Below are 21872 nucleotides of genomic sequence, written 5' to 3'. Positions count from 1 at the left end.
AGTGACCGTTGTGTTGAGCCTGAGGGGCAGAAGGGGTTGGTTCAACATCACTATGGTAGAGGTTGTCGACTGTTTCTCTACCTATTGAAGCGGCGATTTACATATCAGGCATTGTAATGTTGAAGTATGGAGTGTAGTGTGTGCTTGTTGCTGACGTGTAACACTACCTCTCTACCTCTATCTCTACCTCTACCTACCGTGGTGGTGTACATACTTCCAAATTCTCTCCCAGGTCGGGCAACTTTTGCCAATCAGCAGCGCTACATAAGTAGGCGGCGGCAGGTTGTGAAGTTGAAGTCGAAGTGAACAGGCGCCTGTCTTGCAGCTTATTTCATAGTACGTTCCTGTGTACATGATCATTTCTCTTCCTTCTCCGTGTAGGTAATCTTGCTCGATGTTTCGTCATGAGTACTTAATCCCAATTTAAGCTCCTTGCCGAGCTTGCCTAACCCCAACTCTAACCTGTTGCGGCTGACTTGTCTCTTGACCCCTTCCTCCTGACGATCGTCTGCATCAACAATTCCTGTTGTTACATTAGTGGACATCATTAGCACTAACGGCAGCAGGTCGAGATAAGCCCCCCATGTCTATTAAGGCAGCACCGGCATATAATGCTATCTTATTTCTAACGAGACTACCTCCCTCGCATTCTGAACAAGGTATGGTAGTCGTTGGGACTCACTCATATTACGAGCCGCAAAGCGCAAAAGCTGGATCATCAATCGGAATGTATGTTTTAAGACTCGAAGTTCTTTCCAAAATATATCGAATTACTACCATCACAACTACCGGCTACCATACCTACGTACTCCATGTAAAAGAACCACCGAATTTACTCCATTCACCAACAACCAACCAACCAATCAACCAAACTATAAATCAGATCTTGCCGCTCACCCAGCCCGCCCACGCTACCTACCCTTTCTTCCTTTCCTTTCCAACGTATCTAGAGGTATCCAATATCTGTCCCAACCGAGATACCTATTCCCAAATCTACCGTCCCGTCTCTATCGACCCTAGACAGTGTTTTCCAACAAGACTGCTGCCGCCGCCTCCATCAAGACAAGACGCACATCTCACACTCTCACACTCAGACCCACATCCACACTCACACTCGCAACTCACGAAGTCTCCATCTTCAAAAACATGTCAATCTCCGCCATGCCCTCCGTCTCCAACACATCCATCAGCTCATCCTGCTGTTCCTGGCTGAGACTTCCCTGTCTCTGATCAGACCAGTGCGTAGCCCAGACGTTGTTCATGTTACCACTGTTGTTGTTTGGCATCATTCCTCCTCCTCCTATGCTACCACCGCTGTGAGGTGGTGGTGGTTGAGCTCCCCATGGTACTCCTGCTCCCATACCCGCCCCTCCAGGACCAGCGCCAACGCCGTTGGGGTTATTATGGTTGGTGTTGCTGTTATTGGTAGCCCAAGCTGGTCCCCATCCATTGGAAGTAGGCGGTGGGCCGCGGTTGAGCGAGTAATTATCGCTGAACCGGGTAAGCCAGAGGCCAAGGCCGGGGTTGAGCATGACGTCGTTTGCGTTTCCGGAGAGAGAGATGCTGCCTCTGCTTGAGGAGAACGTGTGTGGTGAAAGGAGGGGTGGCGGGGGGTTGAACCAGGCTTGTTGGGCTGTTGTTGTCGGTATTAGCGGCGGTGCTGGTTGGGGGAGGGGCATCGCTGGGCTGGGAGCGAGGTGGTAGGCGGTTAGGGGCTCAGTCGTTATTGGGAGCGTGTTGACGGGGATGTGTTGTAGTGGTGTTGGCGGGAGGGTTGTAGGTGGGTTGAATGCTCCCGGCATGGCGATTGGGGTGGAGGGGTCGGTTGGGGGTGATATCGACGGTTCGAAACGGCCTGATGGTGGCCCTTGGGCGTCTACCGAGGCATTGTGGTTAACAGAGGTGGTTTCGGGCGCCCAGTTCGAGAGACGGCGGCCGGGATCCGTCGAAGGACTTCCAAAAATCGAGTTGGAGCGGAACATGGGTTGAGAAGGGCGGAATGGAGAGTTGTGAAGATCTGTTGGTGGTTCCTGCTCGGGAGTGCCGTCGAAAACATAACGAAAGCTGGGTGCCCGGAAAATTGGTGTCCCCTTGTCCTGAGGCGTTTGCGTTATTTGCGGCGTTGCGAACATGTCCGGGCTGGAGATGGTGGAATTGAGCAACCCAGGCTGACCAAATCCATTCGCGTTGGGCAAATGCTGAATGCCTGGAGTCGGAGTGATGGGCTCTTCTTTGATGTGATAGCGGCGTAGAGAGACCGAGATCAAGACGTCGTAAAATTCCGAAACGGCTTGGGGTTCTGGCAAGAATTCGGAGCATTGATCAAATATCTCCAAGGCTGTCTCGGTGATATCCTTGACTTCATCTGCGGAGTGATCGGCTCGAACTTCGGCGTATGAAACGGACCACAGCAGAGTACTCAACGCCGTGTGGATTGTCGAAAGAAAAATGTATGTGATGTCGACGGCCGATGCCTTGATTTGTGTGCTTGAAAGCTCGATGACTTGGCGGGACGCGTCGTAGCACTTTGCGGCGGCTGTAGCAGATGGGTCTGGTATTTGCGGCGATGGTCGATACAGAGAGATCATCATATTGTGGAAATAGAAGGCAAACCTGCGAGTTTTAGGGTTAGCGATGGAAACAGCACATAGTGTAAAACCACGGAAAACATACAAGGTTTTGCACCATGGCTCGGCCTTCTCAGGAGCAGAATCACGCCACTCCTCCAGCCTTTTCTGCATTTTTGCAACCCAGGAATGTTCTTCACTGTTGACATTGGGCATGGTTTGCTCATACAAGACTCGTCGTATTTCGGCTTGCAAGAGAGTCATCTTGCAGAAGTGTATGGCCACCAGTTTTCTCACACAAGGAGGCCCCGATTTGATGCCATGCTCAGTAATGTTTTCATCCGAGCGGCTCTCAAAAAACTTGAGGTTGATGGCATCATGACTCTTGGAAAAGCCGTTTGGTCGTCCAGTGATGTAAGCCAGACCCAATTCGTTGTTGATGGTTACCCAAGCCAGCCGTCTTCGCATATCGAGGGTCTGCTCGTCAACCCCCGAGGAAATAGTCTGTTCGTCCACGATGTTCAGCTGCTGACAAAGCTTAGTCGCCAGTCCAGCAATGTAGTAGCCAGGTGCTTTGTAGGGGCACAAGAGGTAGTACTGAGCGAGGAGAATGATAGATTGTAGCGATTTGAGGTCTCGGGGCTGTATGACCTGCCAGAAGTACTCGGTAGCGGCGATGTAGAAACTGTCGGCAAGACCGGCGTACTGCGACGACAATTTGCGCAAACCTATAGCAAACACCATGTGCACGACAAACCTCTTGTAGGGGTCCGTGTCGCCGTCGTACACACTGTTTACGTGTTCCTCCAGGAGCTTTTCGTGGAGGATCGGTGCCCATATCTGGGCTCGCTGGATGTAGACTTCGAGAAGCTTGTCGGCTGCGGCGCGCTTGGGCAATTGCTGAACTGGAATCTCGCTGATCAAGGGGTAGCTTTTCTTGCGCCCGGTCGAGATGCTCTGCATACGGGTTGCCCTGTCGACTCGCCTCGTAACGCTTTCGGATAGCAGATTCGTAAACGACTCGGATTCCATGTAGCGCTTAGCCTCTTCCATCAATGTTCTCTGCAGGCCGACACCGCTGCTGGGCCCAAACCAGTAAGAGATCTCATCGCTAACGTTGGGTCGCACCAGGCTGCTAGATAGATCGGGACTTTGTCGGCGATCCTGTGGGTCTGCTTCATCGGTCTTGAACTGAGCGAGTTCGTCGGTAAGGCGGCGCAGCTTGTCCCGTAGCTTGACAACGTAAGAACGGCTGACCTTCTTTTGCAGGGTCGAGTCCCAGTATTCGCAAACGGCGCCTGCTCGCTCGCAGGGCATACATCGAGGTAAGGAGGTACCGCATCTGGTTTTCCGCTAGATGGGACGAAAGCTTCGGGTTAGCACGTGGTAGCACATGGTAGACCCAACAGCTGGGGGAGAGACATACCTGGCGACATCTGCAGCATGCCGTCAACGTGTATCCTAGGTTGGAGGCATCGCGGCGTTGGGGACGAGGGGCGGGAGGTCTGTGTACGGCGTGTTGATGTTGGGTCGGAAAGGGGAAGTAGGAGGGCGTAGCTTGTAGTTGTTGTTGTTGTTGTTGCTGCTGCTGTTGTAGGTGTTGCTGTGAAGATCTTCGTTCGGCGATAGAGCCCAGGGCCCGGCGGACGATCTCGGCAGCATCCATGGGCTGGGTGCTAGCTGGGCTGAAGTTTGTAGAGACAGTGACAGGCGGGGTTTCGGCTGCGGCTTGGAGTAGGTTGGTGTCGGGTCGAGTTCAAGTTGTACCACAGCTTGAGATTCCCTTTGCGCGCTCGTGAAGCATGGCGGGCGGGCGGGAGGCGCCTCGGGAGGTGTCGACAGAGACGGTGGATATATGAGCTCTCGAAGGACAAGAGTTAGGTGAAGAGGTGAAGAGGCTCTCGGTCCGGCTTGTCAAAGTGTGTTGTTTGGTGGTTGCACTTTGCACCTAGTGCAGTGATACAAGCTGGGGCTCCTCAGGCCTGTCCGATGGATGCTGGGTTAGCGTGGAATGTGGGCGGAAGAGTGGTGGTCAAGTGTGGGGGGGATTCATGGCGGGCAGGGGCGGGCACGCTGACGGCGCCAGCAGGGTTCCTCGATCGGCTAGGGTACCGTTACAGGGCAATGGAACGATAGGCCTGGACCGCCTCGGCTGAGTAACATGGTAACCTCGTATGTAGACCTCGTGAGAAGAGAAGCGGTACGGGAGTGTGCAGCGAGGACGGCCTGGCGTGGCAGACCGAGGGACGAAAAGAGGGTTGTGAGAGGGCAGTTGGACGGAGGACGGCAGTGGATGGCAGAGTGAGAATAGCACAAATTCAGTCCGAGCGGCGCCTAGTGGTAGGTATTTTTCTCTCTGTACCGGCCCGATAGCCGCACTCATCTCGCATACTGCATAAAACTCAGGTTAAGGCCGAGACAGCAACTAATCAGAAAACCACCGATTTTACCAAGGTCGTTTGTTTCCACTATAGTACCTTCTCCTTGCGAAGAAAATGTCACAATCAGATCGGCATATCCATGAGACTGTATTTTTACTGCTTACAACTCCCTCTTTGGATTTCATTGAGATGGGGTCATCAGTGAGGCGTTTCTAATGCAGAATAACCCCGGTACTTCAGTTTACTTGTAGTGTACAATGGGAGCCATGTGGAGCCTAGGATGAAGGGAAAAAGAGACAGCTGCGAAACCCTGAAGATCTTGTCAAACCCTTTCCCCTTGCTGGGAACAAAACTTGACGCTACTCGTGCAGGGATGAAGCAAAAGAGAAAAACGCACAGGAATGCGCAACGGTAGGTCCCGCTCATGGCATATGTCAAACCCCCGATGGGACTTAGAATTTGATGGTGTTTTTCACAAGAAGTGGAAGCTTCAGCACGTTTTGCCCCGGTTTCTGCGTATGCCATGACTTGCGGACACGGCCGTCATAGCTGGATTGCATTACATGTGTTAAATTGAAACGATCCTTTTGTTGTTTGTATACACCCCTTTAGTCCATTCTTCATCTGTTCACAAGACTTCATATGAAAAGCACTCCTAACAAGACAGAATGACCCCCGCTTACCCCACCCCTCCACAAGAATATCTTGTACAAGAAGCTCAGCCTGTACCTGCATAGGCGCTGACTAAAAGTGTAAAATGACAGTGCAGCTGCGGGTTCATCCCACTTCATCACTCATCGTCCCATCTCTTCTTCTCACTGACCTCAACTCCAATTATCCACACTTGACCACGCTTGTCGCCTTACAGCTTATACTCTCTTTCTCTCTATATCTTTTGGTTGTCATTTCACAAAGCCCAAGACGTCATTCCACACAATGTCAACAATGTCTTTCAACTGGGGTGATCCAGACGCCGATCTCCCATCAGACTCGGAAGCGACTGAAGAAGACCTCCTCGACAACCCCGTGCTCAAAGTATCGCGCCCAGTCACAGCCTGTACAAGATGTGAGCCGCTCTGAAAACCAACACCACTCGCGCCAATATTGACAATCGAGATATGTAGGCCGGAGTGCCAAGATCAAGTGTGACGGAAAGCTTCCGGCCTGTACCTCATGCGTCAAGTTCGGTCGTGAATCCGAATGCATGCCCATCAGCGAACGCTTCATCCGAGGAAGAGAACCAAACTACGTGAGAGCTCTCGAAGCTCGGGTCGAAAAGCTGGAGAAACAGCTCCATTACGCTCGGTCGCAGATGTCCTCACAGAGCCAGCCTGGTCCTGGTCCTGGTCCTGGTCCTGGTCCCGATCCCGCCACTGCTCCCGGCCCCTTGGACCCTGGGAACGACGACGATTGGGGTCCAGACCGCCGGGACTCTCTTGATAATATCAGGGTCAACGTTGCGCAGAGGGCGGCACGCCTACATGGAGATGAAGAGATAGAACAGGTTATTGCCTCGCTAAGTTCAGTGCATGTGCTCCCACTGCATCAACTTGTCCGAACAGATCCCAACTAACCTTTGAGTTATTCAGAACAATCAATCCTGTATCCCAGGAAGACCACGAAAAGACTCGCCTGTCTCTCGCCACCATCATCCTGGCTGCTTCCACCAACAAGTTCGTGCCACAGTCCCGGTCTGTCGGACTACCGCCTTATGACAAGGCCAGTAAGATAGTCGACTTTTATATGAGCAGCGTCCACCAGCTTTACCCGGCCTTCTCGCGTCGCATCTTCAATGGCCTGCTCGAGGACATCTATTCAACAAGTCAAAGGCAGTTCACTCCAGCAGATTACTGGCTCTTTTGGATGGTTCTTGCTATTGGCTCCACAGCCCAGAGCCGACAGAAGGATGACAGCCCTTACCTAGATGGACTCGACTATCTTGCCTGTGCCTTGCCTTTTGCCCAGGAAGTCCTTTCACCAGGCAACGTCAAGCAAATCCAGTCACTTTTGCTCCTGACTCTTTACTCGACCTATGACCCAGACCACTTCGACACATGGCAGGTCCTGGGCTTCACTTGCCGTGCAATTCTCGACCAAGGCCCATTTGCAGACCCGCCTGAGCATCACGGTATGAGTCTGACCGATGTCAAACTCCGTCGAAGGATATTTCGCAGCGCCTATTCTCTAGACAGGTATTGTCTCTCTTACCTACCTAGGCTTCCCATCCAATGCAACCTATTAACCTCCCCCCCTAGAGCCATATCCCTAGCCCACGCCCGCGCCTTCTCCTTCGCCGACGACGCCATTCCCTCCGAAGTCCGCGACGCCCTCGCAGACAGCCCCAACAAGGACTCACCGACCACCGAAGCCTCGACCTACCTCTACCGCCTGCGCCGTCTCCAATCGACCTGGTATCAATCCCTCTTCCAAGGCTCGCCCTCGCACCCTTTACCCGACTCGACTGCCTTCATCTGGCGCATGTGCCATGACATGCACACCTGGTTCTCCACCTTGCCCGTCTCCCTCAACGCTTCCATCCGCCAAATGCTCGAACTCGAAATGTACTACAGCCATGTCTTCTGCATCTCGCCCGGCATCCGGTCGCCGCGTCTCTCCACCTCCGGCGAGCTTTTGATCTTCGAGTATGCCATCTCGTACATCAGCGGCCTCTGCGGCCTAGCCGATGCGCCGATCAACACTGCGCTGTATACCTTCCACGATGTCCTGCGACTATTCTTTGTCGGCACACAGCTCGCTGCCATCCTTCGATCCGAGGCCGCTGATATTCTGCTCTTTTCGCCACATACCATCTCGCACTCTGCGTCTCAGCAAGGCGGTGTCGCCCCGCCACCTCTGCCGAGGAAGAGGATCTCGGACATCAATACTACCCTTCTCAACATTGACCGGGCGATAACTGCGCTGGGACAGATCGGCAAGCTACTAGAATGGTACGGTGCTCGGTGGGAGGATGCGCTGTCGCTCGGAGAGACATTCCAGATGTATTCTCAGGATCTAATGGAGACGCTTAGGGGGAAGAAACAGCAGATGGGGCAGAGGCAGGTTCAACAAGGCCAGATGCAAAGACAGGGACAAGGACAGCCACAGGGACAAGGACTAGTACGGGCACAAACTCAGGGACCGGGTGGATGGGAGAACCACCAGGAGCAACAATTCCAACAACAACAACAACAACAGCATCATCAACAACATCAACGACAACAGAACTCGGGACCACAGCATCGGCCTCAACCACCGATGCAACAACAGACTTGGCCGCCAGGCGGATATTCGTTGAACAACACCAACAATAACAACAGTCGATGATTTAGGTCGAATCTAGCTTTGATTTTTGGATTCGGTCTTCTATTTACTTGGCTTGCAAATTCACATCGGGCTTGTTGTTGTTGTGTTGTTGTTATTTTTAACGTCTACTTCCGCCTCCCGTAGGGCATGAGACGTGCCGCACCGGTGAGTCTAGCATACAAAATTTAGAGCAGTGCCCTAATTGTCCACCAAAACCATTAATCCGAGGGCAAACCGAGGCCTACTGCCAATGTAAATCATGTGTTGCCCATAGCGTAAACGCGGCCCAACACTTATAATCGAATCGCCCAGTGGGCGAGCCGCCAATATATGACGGAACCTGTAGCACAAAGAAAAAGAGAAAAGAAATGACAAAATCACTCCTCTCCACTCTCACTCCCGCTCTCCTCCTCCCGCAAGGCCTCCTCCCGTCTCCTTGCACGATGAACCAGCCTGTCCAAGTCCACCGTAACCCTCTCAATATCGTGGCCATGGCCAACCTCCACCCCTCTACTCCGTAAAAACCCCGTAAGGTTGTCAGCGGCGCCACCGCCGTCAGAGTGCTGTTGCCAGAGGGTCTGGCGCCAGGCCTTTCTCGTGCAAGTCCACGAAAAGAAGTGCGAGGTCTGGATCCTAGCGATAAAGCGCTGCCAGTAAACTCCAATATCAAGGGAGAGATTCTCCCGCGTAGCCGCTTCGCCCGTGACCGGGGAAACTGCATATGCCTTTCTGCAGAAAAAGGGGTGGAAGGGATTCTTCCAGCTTCCACAGAAGCATGTCAGCAGGGCGTCCTCGTGCTCGAAGCGCTCGTGGTAGTCCTTGAAATCCCCGTGGCCAGACCTGGCCGCGAGGAGGTGGTGTAAAGAGCGTCTGTCCAGCTCTTTTAGTTCGTCGTTAGGCTGGATAGAGACCCCCAACCGGTAGTCTGCATAAGACTCTGGCTTGTTCGCGGCCCACCATGCCTTGAAATCCGTATGCGCCTCCCTCTTAGCAAGCCGCCTTGAGTGCGCAAGGGTAGCCAAGCCTTCATTGACTACCTCTCCTCCTTCGGCGCCCGCCTTAGCGAGCTCGTCAGCAATCTCGTTGCCCGTGATGCCCTTGTGGCCGGGTACCCAGCGGACGTCCACCAGACTGGGGCCGTAGCCCTTTCGGATGGCGCGGAAATCGAGGAAAGCCGCTTGTGACGACGCAGCTGGGGTTCCTCGGAGTCCTCTAATGACGGACGTGTTATCAAGGCATATCGTAATGCGTGGTTGGGCCTGTGCCTCCGGGAAGAGCGCCACAGCGGCCTTGAGACCATGCCGCGCGCCTTCCGCCTCCGCATCGAAAACTTCCGCTTGTTCTAGCTGACCGCATCCGCGGCCGAGTTCTGTCTGTCCTTGAAAGATTACGTAGCCAAAACCTACGCACTCGCCCTCTGGTCTTTCTTCGGCGTCGGGGTCCTCCGCGTGCGCTGGGGGGCCCATCTGCTTAGCTATCATAGAGCCGTCGGTGTAAACGACAATCTCCGAGGGATCTCGTTGGAGAAGCCATCCTTCGAAATCCTTGGCAGCCCTGTCCTTAGACGTGGGCGCTGGATCTTTGTGAGTGTCTCCGTTATAGACGGGCGGCTGTAATCTTTCCCTTGCTGGCAGAGGGAGTGGAGGCCTTTTTGGCGGCTGGGGCAGACGTAACCGGGGTGGGCGAGGGAGGTGAGGCAGAGTTTTTCTCCGCTTTGGCGAGAGCTTCAGAGATGAGGGTCTCAGCGAAAGACGTGATGGGGCCGGAAGCAGCAGAGGTGGCGGTGGTGGCGTGGGCAGGACGGGCTTCCTCGTCCGCAGTTCGGGCTCTCTTGGCCGACTGCGCCGTCGTGGAGGGCGGAGGCTGGACGAAAACAGAGTCCGGCAGAGGTGTAACCGGTATTATAGCCGGCGGCGGTGGTTGGGGGGGCCCAGAGGGCGAAGGCGTAGACATTTTGATGTTGTGAATGTTTGGATATCGACCGTGAAAACGCGATTTAGGTGGTGTTAGTGGTTTTGCGGGCAACCAAGAGTTAGCACTAACACTTGGCGCCAAGGGTTTTTGTTGTAGGAGGAAGATGGAGCTGTCCTGGGTCAGAGATATGGTATGAGGGACTTCTTCGAACCTGGGTGCGAAGTACTCCATGTTTCTTGCACCCCGGCTGGATCAGATGAGATGGGTGAACTGGTCAGAGGGAAGCTGGTACTACGCGGGCAGCTACTTCCAGCAAAGGTGATGCCGTCTCAATTTCGCTCTCCACCAAAACCATTACCATGGCAGGTTCTCAGCTTGGACCTAGGAGTGGGGGGTTGAGTACTATTCCGTGCAAGACGTGACTGTCGATGACGGATGCCAGGACCTCTTGAGGGAGGTGCAAGCGGGTGTGGGTGGTGACCGACCTATTGTTTACTGCTTTTTCCTTGGGTGGATGGCGTCTAAGGAGTATCGGCCGGTTTTTCTCTTGCTGAAGAGGGTCAAAGAGCAATCGGAGGAAGCAAGGGGCCAAGAGACATATCAGCGGTTTGGAAGGCTTCTGCTGACACCACATCCTCTCCTCCCGGGGCAGTATAAACGGTTGGGACAGAGATTTGAGATATTCGAGCAAGCAAAGGAGCAGGTTGTTACGATCATCTAGATGGTCGGCCTTCGGGTCAGAGTGTACTTAGGGTCGGTAACTCTAGGTAACAAAGGAAAATAACAACAAGAACACTTGCTTGTAGGCGGATGAGAGCTATTCGATATAAGGAGGAATATCAAGCGGGATGTGTGAAAAGACACTTGTAGAGATCACAGTCAAAGACGGCAAACATTTCAGCTAGCGTATATCCATCGTCCGAGCAAATATCATAGTTTGAATTATGATATGCGTAATGGCCTTTGGGCTTCGCGTACAGTATTACCGTTCTTTGACATTGCTAGAGTATAACAGATGACTTGACTTGATTTGTCTAGTTCCTCAGGCGTTCACTTAAGTCAAGGCAGACAAGTATAAAGTCGGGCTTATGAATAGGGCACGTGCATACTTTGAGTGGTGTTGGAGGCTGCCGGCCTCTGATCCTAGAGCTGTGGTTGCCTGGTCGCTCTCAACGCCGCCGTCACCTTGTTTCGCAGCCCTGGCATGCAGCTCTCTCCGCCAATCGATTCGTCTACAAAGGTGTTGGCGGCTGCGCCGGCAGTGTGTTGCAAGCCAACATGATCATCGTTTCCCAGGACTTAGTTTCTTCCGGGCCTCCTGAAGGCCCAGATCCGTTTCCCGGATCCTGATTATAATCAGTGGCCTCCTTTCTTTATTCCTCCGGTCTTGCAAATCCACGATTCCCTGTCGCATGTCAAACCCCACATCCACGACATAACATCGACTATCTGGGACCTGAAAAGATCGATCGAAAGCTTGAGCACAAAGCAAGGCATTGTTGTTAGAGCCCTCCACACCTGCTAGAATATACGAGAAGGTTCTATCACGTTTGACTACTGCGAATACATTCTATGTGATATTGCTACTACGGTTATTCCAACGTTACTATTGAAATATACGACAATTAGGGGGACTCCGAATACGATAGGAAGTAACAGGGAGTAAACAATAAAGATTAGGGAGTAAACAATAAAGATTAGGGAGTAAACCAAGATCAATTCTTGCAGGAAGAAAGGTTGTGAAAGGTTGACTCAAGGTGGAATTGTCCTCTAAGCCTACGTCTTAGAATACAAGGCTGAGCAGGTTAACAACCGCCCCATGCCCATTCTCTGCCGCTGTATGCAGCGCTGTCCGTCCATGCATATCCTTAGCACCTGCGTCAATCTTGCCGGTATCGAGAAGCAGCTTAACAGCCGCCTCATGCCCCTTCTCTGCTGCCATATGCAGCGCTGTCTGTCCATTCCAGCCTTGAGAATCTGCGTCAACCTTGCCAGTATCAAGAAGCAGTTTAACAACCGCCTCATGCCCATTCCTCGCCGCTGTATGCAGCGCTGTCCATCCATCTTTATCCTTAGCACCTGCGTCAACCTTGCCGGTATCGAGAAGTAGTTTAACAACCGCCTCATGCCCATTCTTCGCCGCCATATACAACGCTGTCCGTCCAATTCCATCCTTAGGATCTGCGTCAACCTTGCCGGTATCGAGAAGCAGCTTAACAGCCGCCTTATGCCCCTCCATCGCCGCTGTATGCAGCGCTGTCCATCCATCTTTATCCTTAGCATCTGCATCAATCTTAGCGGTATCGAGAAGCAGCTTAACAACCGCCTCATGCCCATTCCGGCCTTTAGGATTTGCGTCAACCTTGCCGGTGTCGAGAAGCAGCTTAACAACCGCCTCATGCCAATTCTGCGCCGCCATATGCAGCGCTGTCCGTCCATGCTTATCCTTAGCACCTGCGTCAACCTTGCCGGTATTGAGAAGCAGCTTAACAACCGCCTCATGCCCCTTCTTTGCCGCCATATATAGCGCTGTCCGTCCATCCTGGTTGCCAGTATCGAGAAGCAACTTAACAACCGCCTCATGCCCATTCTCTGCCGCCATATACAGCGCTGTCTGTCCAGCCTTATCCTTAGGATCTGCGTCAACCTTGCCGGTGTCGAGAAGCAGTTTAACAACCGCCTCATACCCATTCTTCACCGCCATATACAACGCTGTCCGTCCCATTCCATCCTTAGGATCTGCGTCAATCTTGCCGGTATCGAGAAGCAGCTTAACAACCGCCTCATGCCCATTCTCTGCCGCCATATACAGCGCTGTCTGTCCAGCCTTATCCTTAGGATCTGCGTCAACCTTGCCGGTATCGAGAAGCAGCTTAACAGCCGCCTCATGCCCCTTCTCTGCTGCCATATGCAGCGCTGTCTGTCCATTCCAGCCTTGAGAATCTGCGTCAACCTTGCCAGTATCAAGAAGCAGTTTAACAACCGCCTCATGCCCATTCCTCGCCGCTGTATGCAGCGCTGTCCATCCATCTTTATCCTTAGCACCTGCGTCAACCTTGCCGGTATCGAGAAGCAGCTTAACAACCGCCTCATGCCCATTCCCTGCCGCCATATACAGCGCTGTCTGTCCAGCCTTATCCTTAGGATCTGCGTCAACCTTGCCGGTGTCGAGAAGCAGCTTAACAACCGCCTCATGCCCCTTCTCTGCCGCCATATGCAGCGCTGTCCGTCCATGCTTATCCTTAGCACCTGCGTCAACCTTGCCGGTATTGAGAAGCAGCTTAACAACCCCCTCATGCCCCTTCTCTGCCGCCATATGCAGCGCTGTCCGTCCATGCTTATCCTTAGCACCTGCGTCAACCTCGCCGGTATCGAGAAGCAGCTTGACAACCCCCTCATGCCCCTTCTGCGCCGCTATATATAGCGCTGTCTGTCCATGCTTATCCTTAGCACCTGCGTCAACCTTGCCGGTATTGAGAAGCAGCTTGACAACCCCCTCATGCCCCTTCTCTGCCGCCATATGCAGCGCTGTCCGTCCATGCTTATCCTTAGCACCTGTGGCAACCTTGCCGGTATCGAGAAGCAGCTTAACAACCGCCTCATGCCCATTCTGCGCCGCTATATATAGCGCTGTCCGTCCATCCCGGTTGCCAGTATCGAGAAGCAGCTTAACAACCGCATTTGCATCCGCTCCCCAACGCAAGAGAGCTTCACACGCCTGAGCATGTCCGTTTTGGGCGGCAATGTAAAGAGGTGCTTCACCCGTTGATTTATTTCTGTCGTTGACCATTTGCCACGCGTCCCTTTGTGTTCGGGCCCCGAGTAGGTCATCTATAGTATTCGTATCTCCTCTTCTTGATGCCAACATGAGATCCATGAATTTGGGCTTCTCGTCCATGTCGTCAGGTAAGCTACCTCTAGCAAGCTTCGGGAAGCGATTCCGATTACTGCTCCGTGTGTGATACTTCGAATTGTGCTTTTGGAGTTCGGCAGAGGAGCTATACCCAACGACAAACATCGGACAACTTTCAAGCAGGCAACAAAACGGACGCTCGTGGCGATTGATGTGCTTTTCTCGTGCTTCCGCGGTCTGCAGATTGCCCTTGAAGAAAATGCACCACGGTTTCGAACATTTTTGCACGTTCAGCGGCCCTTGAAGCTGACTAAGAGGAATCTTTGTCTTTCCGGAGGTGAATGTCTGCTCTTCCAACTGTCCAATAGCCTGCCGGATGGTCTCAGTTCTTCCTTCGATGTTGAAGTAAAGATTCCGCTCAGCACCAAATTCCGAAATGCGGTTGACCACTTGATCCACTTGATCCACGGTTCGAAAATTGCCGTCGTTAACAAGAGTCGACATCTTTGCATGGTCTCCGTACGATTGGAGGAAGAGATAAGCCCGTTGTCTGGCGGTTTGACAGCCAGCGCCTTGTAGCGTGCCGCAAGCCTTGATGCTTTCCCGGAGATGGTCGAGCCAGTACTGCACTGCGTAGTCTTGTAAGGCGTACGAACCCCTTCTAGCGTATGAAATTATCTCATCCTCCGCAATCCCCGGCGCGAAGGGTGGAGATAAAAGATACTGGGAGCAAAAAACTGAGAGTTCCAAGTGCACTGGCGTGGTGTTCACGATTTGTCTCCGTATTAAGAATCTGCAAAATGAGCTGTTAGGGTTGAAATGAGAAATAAGAAACATATCGTAGGTAGTAGACAAATTACTTACTCACGGGCTGTTTCATGTACCAGGTGGACCTCGTCCTCAGGGCCGGTGTAGTCTTTGTTAACAGTGTGCGAGTCCAGGAAAGAGCCACAGAGCCGCTTGTAGCTCTTGACAGGACGGCGATCGAAGTCTACTTCTCCAGTTAACTGATCGAGAGAGAAGAGAGACTGTATTTCCCTCCAAAAGAGGGTCCGCTTGCAACAGACCACATAGCTCAAAATTCTGGTCGCTGCTTTACACTTGCTTTTGGCCCTTGAGGAGTCCTTCTGTAAGCGATGTTCCAATTTTTCGTATCTGACAGATAATGCATGTTAGGTAAATCTTTTGCGAACTGCGTCTGGTCACCAGAAAAGCGGTGATAATGTGAAAAGAGTGAATGACTAACGCTTCCTCTAAGCTCGCCGGGAAGACCCCAGGTTGCAACTCTTGCTTTAGTTCGGCCATAGATGATAGGTCAAGGAGATGCTCGAGAACTAGCTTTGCATAGAGAAACATGCCTGTGCTATGTATGAGTGTCTACCCCAAAACTCTGTATAATGCTTTGCTCAGTCAAGGGGCTTTTACGTACCATCAGCTTTTACTGAAACTAGATCTACTATCTTTTGCTCCAATGATGGTTCCAGCTCATTCTCAAATTCGGTCTGTATGTCCCTTGCAAAGCTTTGGCAATAGTCTTTGATATTTCCAACATGGCCAGGTGCTGTGTCGAGGAGGATTGAATGCGCTGACTTGGATGATTTAAGAAAATGGTCTAGCACGCCATCTCGCTGGCCGGAAAAAAGAATTCGTAGGCCAGGGGAATTATCGCAGAGCGCCAGCAGCCATTTGATCGTCCTCTCTTCCTCCTCATTTGCACATTCATCCAGCCCGTCTAGCACGATGTAAGTTGTAGGATAGGTCTCTACTGCGGTGCTTACGAGTTCCTGTAACACTTGCGAGCGAAGTCCATCGTGCTTCGATGTCTGCATTTCAATGTGGGTGGCTAGAACGGGATCTCTATCGTAGAGCTGGCCAAGAAGCGCTCGGAGCAGACCGTTGAAATTATTGTCTTTGTCAGCGTTTTGGCGGCGAAAGTAAAAGTAAGCGAGAGCAACACCTGGTGTCATGTCACTCAGAAGCCGTTCTATTACCGTGGCCATAAGCGTTGATTTCCCTAAGGCAAGCGTCAGCTGAATGCATGATTCTCCTTTATCTGTTTGCGTTTGGGGCGAAGGACTGGGGGTGCGTCTAAAGCTCGCAGGGAAGATCATACCTCCACCTGGCCTCCCGTGTATGTAGAGGACTCGTTTCGCAGAAGCAGCACATTGGTGCCAAGCCTGGAATATGGGATTGTCGAATATCCATGTTCCTGAAGAAATCCCCAGTTTATTGTTTGAGTCGTCTCTGCAATCAATGAAAAATCGGTAGTCAGACTTGTAGTCTGGAATGGACAACCTCCCCATGATTGCTCTCTTTCGCTCTTCGTGCGTCTCTTCTTCTTGCTTATCTGCTACCTGCTTTTGGCTGGTGTATACTTCGCGGATCTCGGCTCGCAACTTGATTATCTGGTCAAGAGAAGCGGATAGCTTTTCGCTGTTCAAAATCTCCTTACGTCTTGTTAGGGCCTGGAGGATGACAGCAAATTTCGATTCAAATCTTTTCCAGGCAGCATCGACCAGAATCTTCCATTCTAGAATTGCGAAAGGTTAGTGGTTTGAGGCCCCAAACGGAGAAGGATAAAAGAATGGCATACGAGGTCGGTCAAATACAGCAAGCGCCTCCTTATGGAAATTAAGCACGTCCAAGTAATAATCCTCAAGAACGGGTCCGAGGCGTGTGTTGCGCTCGAAGGTTGCCTCATAGTGCACCAAGCCTGCGAGATTCTCTTCAATATCACAGTACATATCCAAGAGTCTGTCAAGCGATTGAAGGTGGGTGCTGGCGGCCTATGGATAGGAACATGGCTGTGAGTTGAAGCTCTCCATAAATGAGGTAGTGAGGAGTATGGGGGTAGAGATAAGTACTCACACCAAGCAGGAACTTGATGGGTCCCTGTAACAGGTAAGTCTATTAGGATGGAACACAGTAACGAACAAACAGGCAGGATGATGCTCACCCAGATGTAGCATAGGAACACGGTAGTGTTAGTAAAGACCTCAATGACTTTGCCGAGCTCCTTCATGGCCTCAAGGAAGGGTTCAAGACGCTTGAGATGGCGCATTTCCCCCTTTATCTCTTGTTCGGCTTGAATCTTCTTCATCAACAACTGAACATCCTGCAGTGAACAGTTGGAAAACTCCTGGGCACGTCTTGGCCCAACATCCCTTTCGAATCTGGCCAAGGCGCGTCTGAAGCTCTCTGATTGTGGCAGCATTTCAGCCGTTGCATGCCGATTGCTGGAGCGAGAGTAGGTGCACCGTCGAAAACTTGATCAATCTGGGCGGAGAAGCGGATAGAGATAATCAGAGGATTTGAAGAATTTCGGAAAAGTGGTACTGTAGCGCTTCATGAAATTCCTTCACGACAGGAACTGAAGTGTGTCCCACATCCGCCTGTAGATGAATTGTGACGTGGACGTGCCACGGAGCAGTGAGCGGCAGTGAGCCTGACAGTCAGCCAGAGCCCCCGACTCGTTTCACAAGAAGCCACTGAGCCACAGGCAGTGCCGCAGCGCAGCCAATGAACAACGATTGCATCAAAACACCCACGGGTACTAATAAAAAGAAGACAAGGCGAGCCAAACCAATGGTGGGAACTTGGAGAGGTAGTTAATTGGAGGATGAAAAGAGAAGAAGATTGGAGGGAGAAAGCCCCGCAGTCCGGCGTAACTACATTTCAGTCTGTTGGTTGTTTTGTGCATCGAACCTAGGTACTTTGTATCATTTCAGGCCTCAGGGCATAGATACCTTCACTTCACGCCCACCATTTCAGCACAAACCGCCCGCGATGCCGAAGCTGGGGCGCAACACTTCCTCTTAGCAACTTCTTCCATGCCTGCTCGAAATACTCAGGGAGACTTTTTCACAGCAAACATCGAACGCAAAGATCTGATCGACGGACCTGGTACACATAGGGAGTATTCTATCCCGCCAAGGCTTGGAGCTGGGCCCTGGCTGTCGCGAATCTCGAGTCTCGACAGCATTGCAAAGCACTGCCCCAAAGTCTCGGTGGATGCATCGTGGACAAGGCCACCATCACACGCCCAGGTACTTCCTAATCTGGACTGGAAAGATGCCGCCATCCCAAGCCAGGCGGCCAACTCACCTAACGAGAGTCGCACAACATCCTCAATCTTGATCTCAGAAGATGAGAACGAATTGTTGATTTTCCCTCATTCGCCAAGGACCTCGTCGTGCCCCCCATTCGCTAGGCGGTATGGAGTGTCCAGCCTCCTTATACAGCGTTTCCTGGCAAAGAAAACCGCACGTGCGCGTTGCACCCAGCCCCGAGACAATGCCAGCTAGAACTTCCATGAGACTTGTACTGATTCCTCCCAACTTCTCTTATTTTCCTTCTTGCCCAGCTCTCTGCTCTCCAGGTGTTGTGCCTAGCCTCTTTGACATATTTGTAGCTTTCGTCCTCTGCACTCATCAGTCAATGTGAAGAGCTCTTTCAAACCACATTGAGCGCGTCATGTTGTATGCCAATCATGATACCTACGACCTCCGGCACGAAACGCCATCTTTCAAGTGCTGTTGAGGAAGCCGAAGTTAGTGACACCATCGACCCAACATCTGGCATTGGTGACAGGATCTGCTATGGCGCGGTAAGTTCTTCCGAGTTCCGTCCTATAGAAGCTTTTCTCATAACTTAGCTTCCATTTAACATTTGACTGTCTCTACCCACCAACGCCCTGAAACTGACTTGACATTACGCTTTTAGTTATATGCCGCGAGGGCCCAATGTATCAACGGGTTGGGCCCGCTTGAAGACCAGATCAAGAATAACAATAACGACGCATTGTTTATTCATTTTCCCGTAAACAGATGGCAAGGCTGCTTCTGTCTGTTTTTGGAGAACGGGACGGCATTCGCTATTGCTGACCAAGTCACGCAGGACGCATTGGCCGCACTATGTCAAGTGCCTTGTATTCGATTCGAGGCTGTGTTTGGTACAACAGTCCTCTCGAAGCGGAAAAGGGGTCTTACTGAGAAATCTCCTGTGCTGGAGGACATCTCAGTCAATATCTTTGGGCCCCATGACAGTGTTGCCGAGAACGAAGTCTCCAAGCGGTTGTCAAAAGTCTCCGCATTTCTTCAACATCCAAAGGCTTTGAGGTCGGGGATTAAATACCGTAATCCGCAGTACTTTGTGGTACCCGGGGATGAAATCAATTTCAACGATCTAGTCGGTGTGAGCAATCACTCTTTAGGGCCGGCCAATCTCAGAGCTAGAGTTCGTGGAGAGGTTGACAGCATCCTTGAGTCTTTGAACGTGGTCTCTGTTAAAGAGGTGACTCCGCTCGTACACTCGGACAGTCTGAAGGCCAAACTTACAAGGCAGGTGCCGTTTCATTATCGTCACGTTCAATCTTAGTAATACGCAGAACACCTAGAGGGCCCCTTTATGCTAACTTACCTTATACAGTCACCAAGAACAAGCTGTTCGCTTCATGCTTGATCGCGAAAATGAGAGCCTTTCGGATAATGGCTCTTTATATGACACTTATTTGTCACCGTACGGCAAAGCCCTTTCCCAATTAGCCTTCCCAAACGTTAACTAACAACGTTTAAGTTCAAGTCAGCTTACACCTAACTATGGCGGCCTTATCGCCGACGTGATGGGGATGGGCAAGACCCTCAGTACACTTGTCACCATCCTACATACGTTGGGATCTGCTCGTGACTTTGCCGACTTCAATTTTTCTCAGGCTGCTCAAGAAACACCTACGAGAGCCACTTTGGTTGTCGTACCCTCACGGCGTAGGTTCTACTCAGAAGTTTTGCGGATTTAAAGCTCATAGCTGATTGCATCTTTTAAAGAGCTGATTGATAACTGGAAATTCGAGATTGAACGGTACGAGTCCAGTCCTTCTCGCCACACCTTTCGACTGACAGGCTAATGCAAAATTACCTCTATTTCTAGTCACATGTGTGAAGCTCTGCACGTCACAGTATTCCATGGGGAACAAAAGCCTCAAGGATGCAAGCCTCTCATAGACACAGATTTGGTTCTCACAACATACTCCACACTTGCGTCCGATTATAAGAAAAGCGGTTTACTTCATAAAATGGAGTGGTACAGGGTGGTCCTTGACGAAGGTAAGATCAAATCTTTTTTGCCGTTGGGCACCGAAATTGCGGCTAAAGTAACTCAACATCGACGTATTTGACAGCACATGAGATACGAAACTCTTCCACCCACTACTTCCGAGCCGCTTCAACTCTCAATACCAGCAGACGGTGGTGCTTGACAGGCACACCCATCCAGAACAAGTTAGAGGATCTCTCATCCCTTGCCGATTTCCTTCGGTTACCGCCCTATTCTGCGAAAAACTCATTCCGAAAGTATATTCTGGAACCCCTCTCCAGCGGAGGCATGTGCGACTCTCAGCCATTACGAGCCTATCTCCGTCGGTATTGTCTTCGCCGAACGGATAAATGCCTCGATCTTCCCCCATCAACAGCTACGACCATCTATCAAACTCTGTCTGACCAGGAGCAGAAGCTGTATGATGCCATTTTGAGCAGGGCAAAATGGGCTTTGGATGACATCGTCAGTGGCAACGATAAAGGTGCCCTCAAGCTGTACAACGTACTATTCACTGCCACCTTGAAGATGCGCATGGTATGCAATCATGGAACCTTGAGCCCTCCATGGGCCTTTATGGGTTACCTTGCGCCGCAGGACAGGGAAATTGACGCATCTTGTGAACGATGCTCATCATTAGATGAAGGCTGCGAAGATATTCAGTTCTGCCCAAACTGCCGCCGTCCTTTTCGTGCCAATAGCCCATCCGTAAGTGCAGGCAGCCCTAACCCAACATGCTGGTTAGGGGATGGCATCATAGATGCGATTGATCTCCATGGCTCGTTGCAAACAGATTTGTTCTCAACGAAGCTCAAAGCTGTGAGAAAGCAAGTACTTGAGGCTGGGGCGGGCACCAAGCAGTAAGTGTCATGATGCCTATTGGAACCCGACTGGACATTGCCAACTGACAAGAAACTAGCCTCATCTTTTCTCAATGGATACCTACTCTATACGGCCTCGTCCATATATTTAGAGACGCAGGGGTCTCTACGCTTCTTATACATGGAAAAACAAGCACCTTAGAACGAACAAGACTCATAAAGACCTTTCAAGAAGACTCTCAAGCGTCCGTTCTTATCATGTCTGTTGGCACAGGGGCAGTCGGGTAAGCCACAACGCATCTCTTCCATATTTTCTCCATCTTAAAAACTTTGCTAATATCTGCAAAAGGCTCAACCTTACAGCGGCGAGTCACGTACACGTCGTTGAACCGCACTGGAATCCTTCAGTCGAGGCACAGGCCATCGCTAGGGCAATTCGCATGGGCCAGATGAAAAATGTCATCGTGACGAGGTACATCATGAAAGGAACAGTGGAAGAAGTAAGCCACACGTACAATGTCCCAACGGTTTTACTTACGACAGCGTTACTAATGAGAACCGAAGAGCATCGTTGCATTACAGACCAAGAAGCAAACCCTCGCGAAGTTGACATTCGACACCGGTAATGGAGTTAACGAGAACCTGGAGGTAAGATGACCGCCAATCCAGACTCAATTCTAAAGGATAGTACTTACAACCTACTTCTACAACTACAGGACTTCAAAGCCGTGCTAGGTGTTAAAGTCGATTAGTGCCACTCGCATACGCACGCACGTCTTTGACTCGAAGGTCGAACAGTTGGGGTGCGAGTGAGACCTGCATAGGTAATATTGATATCATTCATACTTCATAATTCCGAACAAGCGACCAGAACTTGGGGGGATGGACAAAATAGATACCTTATAGATCATGTGTAATAAAAAGGGCGTAACACAGTCAAAAG

General features: G+C 51.4%; 6 protein-coding genes across 6 annotated transcripts; 2 read left to right on the top strand and 4 right to left on the bottom strand.

The window, feature by feature from the left end:
• Positions 1–705: 705 nt before the first annotated feature.
• Positions 706–4233, bottom strand: SMAC4_03741 (uncharacterized protein; the record flags this gene model as incomplete). The annotated part of the gene is made up of 3 exons (XM_003347596.2): positions 706–2613; positions 2674–3920; positions 3994–4233. The coding sequence occupies 3 exons, from the start codon at positions 4231–4233 to the stop codon at positions 1122–1124; spliced, it is 2979 nt and encodes a 992-aa protein (XP_003347644.1). The 3' UTR covers positions 706–1121.
• Positions 4234–5500: 1267 nt separating this feature from the next.
• SMAC4_03742 (uncharacterized protein) lies at positions 5501–8272 on the top strand (the record flags this gene model as incomplete). Its single annotated transcript, XM_003347597.2, has 4 exons — positions 5501–6014; positions 6073–6473; positions 6560–7140; positions 7204–8272. Exons 1-4 carry the CDS (start codon positions 5885–5887, stop codon positions 8270–8272), a joined length of 2181 nt encoding a protein of 726 aa, XP_003347645.2. The 5' UTR covers positions 5501–5884.
• A 220-nt stretch (positions 8273–8492) lies between these two features.
• Positions 8493–9732, bottom strand: SMAC4_13465 (uncharacterized protein; the record flags this gene model as incomplete). Its single annotated transcript, XM_066091427.1, has 1 exon — positions 8493–9732. One exon carries the CDS (start codon positions 9730–9732, stop codon positions 8629–8631), a length of 1104 nt encoding a protein of 367 aa, XP_065946443.1. The 3' UTR covers positions 8493–8628.
• Positions 9733–9847: 115 nt separating this feature from the next.
• Positions 9848–10204, bottom strand: SMAC4_13464 (uncharacterized protein; the record flags this gene model as incomplete). The annotated part of the gene is made up of 1 exon (XM_066091426.1): positions 9848–10204. One exon carries the CDS (start codon positions 10202–10204, stop codon positions 9848–9850), a length of 357 nt encoding a protein of 118 aa, XP_065946442.1.
• Positions 10205–11948: 1744 nt separating this feature from the next.
• SMAC4_01720 (uncharacterized protein) lies at positions 11949–17391 on the bottom strand (the record flags this gene model as incomplete). Its single annotated transcript, XM_066089637.1, has 8 exons — positions 16975–17391; positions 16887–16910; positions 16612–16804; positions 16132–16548; positions 15448–16032; positions 15265–15376; positions 14883–15173; positions 11949–14811 (listed from the first exon to the last, which is right to left on the bottom strand). Exons 1-8 carry the CDS (start codon positions 17230–17232, stop codon positions 11949–11951), a joined length of 4743 nt encoding a protein of 1580 aa, XP_065946441.1. The 5' UTR covers positions 17233–17391.
• A 2057-nt stretch (positions 17392–19448) lies between these two features.
• Positions 19449–21861, top strand: SMAC4_01719 (uncharacterized protein). Its single transcript, XM_024655262.2, has 9 exons — positions 19449–19535; positions 19593–19780; positions 19841–19874; positions 19944–20119; positions 20194–20968; positions 21028–21213; positions 21279–21429; positions 21494–21577; positions 21646–21861. Exons 1-9 carry the CDS (start codon positions 19471–19473, stop codon positions 21679–21681), a joined length of 1695 nt encoding a protein of 564 aa, XP_024511166.1. The 5' UTR covers positions 19449–19470; the 3' UTR covers positions 21682–21861.
• Positions 21862–21872: the final 11 nt, after the last annotated feature.

The sequence above is a fragment of the Sordaria macrospora genome, chromosome 3 (assembly GCF_033870435.1).
Source record: "Sordaria macrospora chromosome 3, complete sequence".
Classification (NCBI taxonomy): Eukaryota; Fungi; Ascomycota; class Sordariomycetes; order Sordariales; family Sordariaceae; genus Sordaria; species Sordaria macrospora.
Note: the sequence above shows the minus strand (reverse complement) of the source record. Positions and strands in the feature narration are given on the sequence as shown.